This window comes from Drosophila grimshawi, unplaced genomic scaffold (genome assembly GCF_018153295.1).
Source record: "Drosophila grimshawi isolate 15287-2541.00 unplaced genomic scaffold, ASM1815329v1 contig_1377, whole genome shotgun sequence".
Classification (NCBI taxonomy): domain Eukaryota; kingdom Metazoa; phylum Arthropoda; class Insecta; order Diptera; family Drosophilidae; genus Drosophila; species Drosophila grimshawi.
In genome coordinates, this window is record NW_025062900.1 from 20,661,689 (window position 1) to 20,671,829 (window position 10,141).

At 40.9% G+C, this 10,141-nt stretch overlaps 2 protein-coding genes across 2 annotated transcripts; both read left to right on the forward strand.

Moving 5' to 3' along the window:
- The first annotated feature begins 13 nt into the window (after positions 1-13).
- On the forward strand, positions 14-1,615 carry LOC6566413 (splicing factor 45). The gene is made up of 3 exons (XM_001993034.2): positions 14-237; positions 306-1,416; positions 1,485-1,615. The coding sequence occupies exons 1-3, from the start codon at positions 88-90 to the stop codon at positions 1,577-1,579; spliced, it is 1,356 nt and encodes a 451-aa protein (XP_001993070.1). The 5' UTR covers positions 14-87; the 3' UTR covers positions 1,580-1,615.
- Positions 1,616-4,417: 2,802 nt separating this feature from the next.
- LOC6566414 (sarcolemmal membrane-associated protein) lies at positions 4,418-8,811 on the forward strand. The gene is made up of 4 exons (XM_001993035.2): positions 4,418-4,903; positions 4,969-5,856; positions 6,655-7,296; positions 7,360-8,811. Exons 1-4 carry the CDS (start codon positions 4,682-4,684, stop codon positions 8,293-8,295), a joined length of 2,688 nt encoding a protein of 895 aa, XP_001993071.1. The 5' UTR covers positions 4,418-4,681; the 3' UTR covers positions 8,296-8,811.
- The last annotated feature ends 1,330 nt before the right edge of the window (positions 8,812-10,141 follow it).

Sequence of the window (10,141 nt, forward strand, 5' to 3'; positions counted from 1 at the left end):
TTTACTTTACTGTGCAACACTAGTCAGCTAGCAAGCGAAAAGTTTTTGTGTGTTTATTTTTTATGGCTGGTTAAAAATTAATTACAAATGGACTTGTACGATGATATTGATGCCAAGCCGCGTGCCAGCCAAATGGATGGCTGGTCATCGGGCATCAAAATGCTGCAAACACAGCTGGCCGTGAAGAAAGCCCAATTGCCCAACAAGCCCAAGCCAAGAGATCAAATCAAGAAACCGGTGAGCAAAAAAATTTATTTTTTGTATATATCCAATTATTAATTGCATGTTATTAAATTTATTGTCAGTTAATGACGCCAGTGGTTAATTTGCGCGCCAGACGCAACACAGATGCGGACACTGTGCCGGTGACTGTTGTCGCGAAGCCAATCATTACCAGCACCACAGTGGCTCCAGTGGCGCCCATCTTGGAGAGCATCAAAACCGATGATTGGGACTTTGTGGACGAGTACGATCCGCAGTGGCCCAACGAGTACGAGAAACTCAAGGAGAAGACCAAGAGCAGCGATAAATCGCGCAATACTGGCGTTTCCAGCGGAACTGGAATTGCTGGTGGCAACAACAGCAATCGCGAGGATCGCGATCGTGATCGTGAACGAGATCGAGATCGGAAACGGAATCGCATTGGACGACGGGAACAACAGCACAACAATCAATCGCACTCTCCGCCACCCATGAAATTCAGCGGATTTGGTCTGCGCCAGAGCGATGAGGACAGATATAGTCCGCCCGCGCCTGGATCGGTAGCCAAGCAGGGCGGTGGTGCAGCGATAGCACCACCGCCGTCCCTATCCATCGATAATGGTGATGGTGCCTCGAATGTGACCATACCCTATTCGGCCAGTTCGGTGGCTGCAAAGATAATGGCCAAGTATGGATTCAAAGATGGTCAGGGTTTGGGTAAATCGGAGCAGGGCATGTCGGTGGCACTGCAAGTGGAAAAGACATCAAAGCGTGGCGGTCGCATCATACACGAGAAGGATGTATTCTTGCCGCCACTTGCCACGGCACCCTCATCACCACCACTCGCCCAGTTGCCTGGAGTGAATGCAACGCCGGCTGTTTCGAGTCCTAATCCGGCGGCTGCTGCTGCTGCCATGCCACCGCCAGCCATGCCGCCACCAAGCTTAGCACCTCCAGCAGCAGCAGCGGCGGCCGTCAGTGATCCTGAGCCGAGCATAACGGAGATCATGAAGGCGCCGAGTAAAGTTGTCCTGCTGCGCAACATGGTCGGGCCGGGCGATGTGGATGAGGAACTCGAGCCGGAAGTTAAGGATGAATGTAACACCAAGTATGGTGAGGTAAACAGTGTAATCATACATGAGGCATTTGGCACAGTGCCCGAGGATGCTGTCAAAATATTTGTCGAATTCAAACGCATCGAAAGTGCCATAAAAGGTTGGTTAACTTTTCGTTCTGTAAACTAAAACCAATAACATTTGCTTAACATTTTGTTTACTTTACAGCTGTTGTGGATTTGAATGGTCGTTTCTTTGGTGGTCGGCAAGTGCGTGCGGGTTTTTATAATTTTGATAAATTTAAGAGTTTTCAGCTAAATTAAGTTAATTAAGCAAATAAAAAATATTTAAATGAATTTTAAGCGCCACTCTGTTTTGCTCGTCTCTCCGCATGTTATTATAACAGACAACAGACTGCAGAGTGTGTTATCGATAACTGCGCTTGAGTTTGACAACTCTATTAAATTTCTGTCTGCGATACACGCTACGACCAATCAGTTGTTTAATCTCTATAATTTGTAAATATTAACAGTAATATTGTGTATTTAATTTCACTGGCTATGCTAATATTGTTAGTTGTGCAGGCAAGCCACTTTTATGGCAATAAAACACGTGTTTAATCGAAGCAAGCGTGTGACAATTTCAGTGACAACTCACAATAGGCAGTTGTATCGTGTCTAGTACACATAGCTAGTGGAAGAGGTTTGGTTTGAGAACTGAAAACAATTATCGCAAATAATACTCGCTTTCGCTGCGTTGCAAAATTGATAAACAAAAACCAAAACCCAAAAAAAATAAAGTAAAACCAAGGTGAGTTCTTAACGTTGCACGGCTAAACAATTACAAATCAATTTGTGTTCTGTGTGTGTGTTAAAATACAAACAATCGCAAAATAAGAGAGAATTGTGTGTTGTGTGTGCTGTGTTTTTTTTTCTGTTTTTTCGTTTCTTTTGCGCGAATACATAAGCCAAAGCAAACGACCAGATAGCAGCAGCAGCAGAACGGTAAATTCTCCAAATGTCACGACACACACACAACACTGAGCCACTTGTAATTAAATTCAATTAAGCTGCAGCTAGTGCTTCATTTGTGTATCAATTTTCATAAGTGAAAAAGCGAAAAAAAACACTCCAGGCCGCCGTCGCCCCTCGCCCTCCCCATTCCACACGTTGAACTCGTGCCCAGCCACTGGCTGCAGCTGTATTGGTTATTGTTTTGTTGCTGTAACTGCAGCAGCAGAGACACACACATATAAGCAAAGGCAGACGGACAGACAGACGAACGACGAAGTAGCGCTGATCACATTTGTTGTGCTCAACAAAAGTTTTGCATTGTTCTCAGCTTTCCCCACTCCCACCGACGCCCAGCAGCAGCAGTAACAACCACAACAACACCAACCAACAACCACAACTGTCCAACCATAGTTGCCATATCCATCCAAGTAGTTGTTGTTTGAGGCCATGGGCCCGCTATCGTCGCTCGGTGCTGGTGCTGCAAGGTAAGGGGCAACTCTGCCCAGCTTATGGGCTCTCACTCACTCTTGTTGTTGCTGTTCTCACTCTCACCCCCTACACCTCCTCCTCTTTCTCCAGTTACGCAGTTTATTGCACTATTATTCAATCTATTGCACGCACATAATTGCATTTGTACACACAAGCATAGATATATCCATGTACATTTGTATGTATATCTAACTATGTATGTGTATTTACATATTATACATATTTATCTGCTCGTCGCGGTTCGCCTTCTACTTCTTGTTGCGCCTTCCAAAGTGGAGCAGTCGCGCCCCGTTTACAGACACAAATAAACAAATAAACAGTTTTTTCGGTGAGCCCCCCTCACACACGTAAACACACACACGCGCGCATACACACACACACTCGCACATTTGATGCCCGCTTCTTCAATTATATTTTCAAAATCTATTTTTAACAAAACATTATTTTGCCCTGCACTGAAGTAGTCTATTTTTTATATATTTTTTTTTTTCTTATTGTATACACAATTTTTAAAACAAAAATAAGTAAAGTTAACATTTGTACGTGCGTTTGAGTGTTGCCAGCCCTTAATTAATCATGCTAAAAACTGTGCCCGGAAGTATGATAAGAAAATTGTTAGTTGTTAAAATATGAATATATCAAGCAATATTGGTAGAGTCGTGAATAATGAGTAAAATATTAGAGAAAATCTTAATCTTAATTATTCACTTTTAGTTTTATGCGATTTATGTGCAAGTTTATTATAAATTTGAATTTCTTAATAACTCTTTATAATCCACATTGAATACTTAGATAGATACATTTTTTAATTTTACATTTTTAATTTGAATTTCCTAATACCTCTTTTCATTAAAATACTTTGATAAATTAAATTAATTTTCATTATCATATCTTAATACCTTTTTTCAATTTTGTAGACTTCTTTTAGTGCTCACTAAATAAATAAATAACTAAATTATTTAACAACAATTTAAATGTATACCACACAAAAAAATAATTGAAATTTGAATGCAATTTATTCAGTGGTTAAACAATTATTCCGATCTTTATAAATAGATTATAAAATGATCAAATATCCACTTTAAAAATCAAATTGTAAAGATAAATATACCAATAGTTACAGATTAAAATTGTATATCGAAATTATTTCTTATACGCAAAAGAGACTTTAATTAAAATAAATGCTTCATTTTTGGGATTTTACTTTAAATCAGAGGAAAAAGATTGGTCTATGTTTCAGCTTTGTATATAAAAGTAGCGCAAAATATGAAGAACTACAAAGCTATGTATGTTGTCGCAGATACCTCTTAAAATGCACACATACTATATATATATATATTTATTGGAATAAAATCGTTTGATCTGTTGCTCCTTGAGTTAAATATGTCAGTCCGAAATGTCAACGTTTCGGTTTGTGTTTAGTGTGTGCACAACAAGCAAATTTCGTTAAATTCACTCAAATTTAATCTGTCCAGTCAACAAATAAATAAATTCATCTGATTTATTTATATTTTTACTGTATGACGACTCTCTGTGCGCATTTCAGTTATGGTCTTGGCCGGCAACGAATGGCAGAGTAACAAGGATGACGAGCAAAAGACACATGCATCATCAGCAGCAACAGCAGCAGCAGCAGCGGGAACAACAGCAGCGACAACAACGCCAGCAACAGCAGCAGTTGCAGTTGCAGTTGCGCCAGCAGCTGCAGTTGTGAGCAACGTCATCACAAGCGTAACGGGTTCAGCATTAGCAACAACAACAGAAACAGAAACAATAACAACACCAGCAACAACAACCGACCAAGAATTAACAGCTAGACCCGCAGCACTTGCCACTGCTGGCACTGGCTCTGAGCTAACCAAGCGTCAACAACAGCAGCAGCAGCAGCATCATCAGCGCCACAACAAAAAGGCCCACAACAAAATGGAGCTGAACAAGAAGGCGGCGGAACAGCAACAGCAACAGGAGCAGCATCAGCAGCGCGAAAAACATGAGACGGAAACGTGTGAACTGCTGACCGCAGAGAACAACATTATTAGCAGCAGTCTGGGCAACAGCAACGATGCCAACGAGAATCTTGAGAACCGAGAAAACAATAATACGACAACAACAGAGACCTGTGATTCCAATACGAATACCTTGCAGGTGAGTTTTCCTGTGATATGATATATGCAGCTGTTATTCACAAACTGTTTGTTTGCAATTTGCAGGGTCAGCTGGCACAGCAGCAAGTGCAATTGCACATGGCCATCAATTCGGTGCTAAATGCGAACAATACGACGACGAGCGGCAATCTGTTTAGCTCGTTGGGTGCCTTACCAATGCCTAACAATGAGACAGCAACAGCAGCAGTTATCAACAACTGCAACAACAGCAGCAACAGCAGTCCAGCCGCACAACAAGCGGATATGTCAGCGTCGACGGGCGAGGCAAAGATTGTGCTGCAATGCGAGGGTAAATCGCACAAATTCGAGACGCGCAACATTTTGTTAGCGCCCGGCCAGGAGTGCAAGGTGGGCCGTCTGATTGCCAAGAGCAAGGCGAGCGAGGGTAATGCCATTTTCGATTGTAAGGTGCTGTCGCGTAATCATGCCATGCTCTGGTATTCACCGGACGGTCACTTTTGGGTCAAGGACACCAAGTCGAGCAACGGCACCTTCATCAACGACAACAAATTGGGCAGTGAACCTGCCGAGCTGCATTATGGCGACACCGTTAAGTTTGGCGTCGAGGTCATTGAGAATTCCCGGCAGGAGGTGCACGGCTGCATCATTGCACGCGTCACTCTGTTTATGCCTGATGGCCGGGAGGCGATCTCAATAGAATCGGAGCAGCTGCAGTTGGGTGGACCGAATCGGATAAGCTATGATGAAATACAGCGTTTAAATGCATTTCTACAGGAGGCGTCGCAGCGCGAGAAGATGCTCAAAGCGAAGCTGAGTAATTTGCAAGGTGTTCTCGATTCCATGCGTAAAAATTCGACAATGTGCTGGCAGAGCATGATCACCGAGGATCAGCTGCTGCACAAGATCAATCTGCTCGAGAAGAAGCTCCAGATGATGGAGAAGAATGTGCCCGAGAATGCCTTACGCAATGAGGTGAGTACATCCCTTTCCTTTCCAAACTGGTGATTTCGAATTTAAGGTAATGCATTGCATACTTTTGAGACCACACACAAATATGGAATAGACACACTCTTCGCCCCTTGAATAGGATATCCCTTAAATCTGTACTTTTCCATCTATACATATTTATTTAATGCGATCGAAAAACATTTTAAAAATATTTTTAGCCAAACAATTTAAATGTGAAAATTAAATTATTAAAAATAATTCACTTGCAATATAAATATCACAAATAGCTAATTGATGCAGTCCTCGCCAATTGAATAGGACAACCCTTAAATCTGACTGTTCCCAAACTAAAATTTTGACTAAAAGCAGTCCACAAATTAAAAAAAAAAAATATAATCTATTTGAAGTCACAAGTTAAATTACACAAAGGGAAATTTTGTAATTGAATAATTTAATTAAACTTTTAAATTAAGGAAGAATTAAATGTTAGAACAATTCTAGTATATTTAATTGTGGAAATTTGAACGAATGGAGTATTTAATGCAATAGAACCAATAACAGAAGGAATAGATACGCTGCTCCTCCACTTTTTTCGAAATTTCCGGTTTCTTATAAATCAAAAATTACTTAAATAAAAATACAAATTATAAATTATTTAAGTGGCGAGTGATCTCCCTGGCATAACTTAAAATTTAAATTGTGGTCGACAAATGACAATTGTAATTTCCAATGAATTTAGTCTAATTTATATTTTAATTTAATATTTATTATGCTCATCGGCTTAAAATTTGTACAACTTGTGATTGACTGTTTCGATTGTAGATTGTGAAGCTGCTGGAGGATAAGACCACGTATCAGCTAACTGCCAAAGAGGCGCTGCGCAAGGTGTACCAGGATCGTTGCGATGCCATGCAAATGCTGTCCAAGATGGAGATGGCGTACACAACATCGGACAACGAGTGCGGCATATTGCGCACCCAGATATTGAACTCGAAGCAGACGCTGCAAGATTTCAATGTGCGATTGGAGCAGCTGCAGCAGGAATATGCGGAATATAAGCAGGAAACGATGCGTCAGCAGCAAGAGGCTAAAGAGGAGGAAGAACAGCGAATGGGGCATCTAAGGGAGCAATGCAACGCGCAGGAGATCGAAATGGATAAGATGCGCCAACAGTTGATGCAGCTGCAGAAAACAAACGCTGACTATGACAGCGAACAGATGATGCAGGAGCAACAGGCGCTGGAGCAACTGAATGCGGCCATCGGTGTTAACGATGACGACGACGACGATGACGATGACGATGACGAAGATGATGATGATGATGATGACGACGACGACGATGATGTTGATGTTGCTGATGTCGGTGACGATGATGATAATGATGCAGCTGCAGATGAGGATAAGGATAAGGAGGATGTTGTGGATCAGCTGCTGCTAGAGACAACACCCAGTAAACAAAAATCTGTAAGCATATTAAACTTCTACAGTGATCTCTCGCTAACTAAAATGTCACTTTACATTTGACAGAGCAAGAAGAGCAAGCGGCAGCAGAAGGACGAGTTCGATTTGAAGCACAAGGTGATGCGCAAGGACACAATGATGAAGTTGCTAAAGAATTCGGATCTCAATAAGGGCGCCGACGGCGGCGATGTATTAAAAGCCATATTCAACAACGACGAAGACTCTGGCGAGGAAGAATCACAGAAGGCGCACTCGCTGCAGCGATCACCGACGCCATTGTCAGCGCCAGTGGGCAACAAACCGGAGGCAGCAGCAGCCAGCGATGAGTTCATACACAAATCACCTCAGCACAACAAATGCCTCAATGGCATCAATGAGGCGACCAAGGAGGAGTCGGAAGCGGAGGAGGAGGAGTCATTGTCATCGTCACACGCAGTCCACAAGAAACTGGAGACACAGCCAACACTTGTGCGCAACGATGGCGATACATCATTGTCGCAGGAGCAAACGCTGGACATGCTGAACGAGGAGTGTATGTTCTACAAGGAGAAATCGGCTATGCTAACCACAGACATTAATGCGCTGGAAGTGGAAATGCAGAAGCTGAAGGAGCAGCTGCAACAACAACAAAAACAGCAGCAGCAGCGCAGTCCAAAAAATGTCGAGAATAACGATAAGGATAACATAGCTGAAAATGATCTCGCTACGGATGAACAGCAACGACTGAAGCTGAAGGAGAAGTCTGAGGATGAATGGAGCCGCTGGCAGGAGGAACTAATCACCTTGAGCGATGAGCACGTGGAGCGCGAAGAGCAGCTTATTACGTACAAGGACCGACTGCAACAGTCCGAGCTGAGCAACATTGAGTTGCGCCACCAAATTCAACAGTTGCGTCACACAAAACTGATGGCCTTTGACAATCCGATGCTCTATCGTCGTGCTCTGCCCGTCGGCTGTGTGGCTCTGGCGGCGATTCTCTATTTTCTGGCCAGTCGCTTCTAACACAACTCACAACAACAACAACAACTTGGAACAACAAGAGCAACAACAACAGCGGCGGCAGCAACAACAACAACAGCGAACATCGTACCTAATGCAAACGACAAAAGAGAGATTCAAAAAGAGAAAATACTATATATATATATATGTATATATATACTTATACATGTATACATCTTGTGGTGGCGTGGTGTGGGTAAAATTGGATGGGGCACATTGCAAAAAAAAAGAAAGAAATTATATGGATTGGACGCAGCTAAACTAAACATACATACAGTTATACATATTTATACATATATCTCCTCTATATATACACAAAAATAGTTCTAATTTTATAATCGGAGCTTTACTCTCTCATATATATATATATATACTTTCATAATCGGTTCTTTCTTTTTCATTTGTACGCAAAATTTGTAGTTCTAAATTTGCAATTGAATCGAACAAAAAGAACAATTCACACACAACAAACACACACTCGGTTAGTTAATTCTGAAGTAATTATATTTAAAGAAATTCCTTGAAAATGTTTTTTCCTATATATATATATATATATATGTATATATATATATATATGTATATATATATATATATGTATATATATATATATATGTATGTATCCCATCTAAATTTTGATGGTGCGATCTATAATTGCATATGGGTTAACATCACCCCAACCCCCCAATTTCGAATTGTGTACAAATGTAGGCTGGCTGACTGGCGGCGGAGGATCATTAAGTTTTAGCATTAGGTTGCAATTATTTACCATTACCAGCTATGTTTTATAAAAACTATATTTACGTATGCTAAATGTTGATTTATGTACTATATTTAGTTGATTTTTATGTATGTCCCTCGTCCGTCTCTCTGCGAGCGAACGCGTGCCTCTAAACACATTTCTTTATATATAATTTCCGAAATCTAACGATACGAATTATGAAAAAAAAAAATAATGAAAAATGCTTGCGATATCACAAAGAGTATGTAAAAAATGAAAAGAAATCCACACTCACATGTATTCGAAAAAGAAATAAAAACAAAAAAGAAAACAATGAATAAACACAAAACACTTTAACGAAACAATATCGAAAAATTAAGTTTCTGTTACGTTTAAATATTTTTGAAATTGACTTTTTGAAGTGTTTATCGATTTACGACGCTAAAAACAAAGCCTTTACGTACGTAACGCAAACGTAAGCTCAAGTTGATTTTTTTTAGTACTTTATTATTTTCGAGCATACCAACGATTTATGCGACCACACTGTTAGCTATGGATTTTTAGGTATGCGAGAGGCAGTCACACCCAACAGTCGGGTCGGGTTTTCTATGGTGCGCACGGTTGTATAGCGGTGCATTTTCCCCATTATCTTTGGTATTTAATCAAATACATTAATTAAATGTGAATGTATTGTGAAAACGCTAAACAAAAATAATTGCAACTGAAACAAATGTTTAGGTACATAAGCCGCAACCACAATCGGTATTTGAAACATCAAGTAATTCAGCAGTATTTGCAGTGCCAACAGAGATGAGCGAAACTGTGACTTTTTCTTGTCATTTTTAAGTCACTGTGTCAAATGTGTGGCTGCCTGTGACTGAGCTTTCAAATGTGAAAGACTTTCGATTCTTGAAGCACTTGTGAAAAGTCACAGGTACGCACACACTCACACACATAAATTCGTTCATCTCTGGTGTGCTGCTTCTGTGTATGTGTGTGTTTGTGAGGTGGGCGTGACGCCAAGCGGCTTCTCAGCAGTGAAGCGCAGCCATAAAGTGAAATGCAAAAAGAAAGACGGGATCAGCAAATACAGTGCAAAAAGCTTCAATGTATTTATTTGTTATTCTGCAT

Coding starts and splice junctions, on each gene's coding strand:
- LOC6566414 (XM_001993035.2), top strand. CDS start 4,682: ATGGAGCTGAACAAGAAGGCGGCGGAACAGCAACAGCAACAGGAGCAG. Junction 4,904..4,968: donor CCAATACGAATACCTTGCAG/GTGAGTTTTCCT, acceptor TGCAATTTGCAG/GGTCAGCTGGCACAGCAGCA. Junction 5,857..6,654: donor AGAATGCCTTACGCAATGAG/GTGAGTACATCC, acceptor TTTCGATTGTAG/ATTGTGAAGCTGCTGGAGGA.
- LOC6566413 (XM_001993034.2), top strand. CDS start 88: ATGGACTTGTACGATGATATTGATGCCAAGCCGCGTGCCAGCCAAATG. Junction 238..305: donor GAGATCAAATCAAGAAACCG/GTGAGCAAAAAA, acceptor ATTTATTGTCAG/TTAATGACGCCAGTGGTTAA. Junction 1,417..1,484: donor CATCGAAAGTGCCATAAAAG/GTTGGTTAACTT, acceptor TTTACTTTACAG/CTGTTGTGGATTTGAATGGT.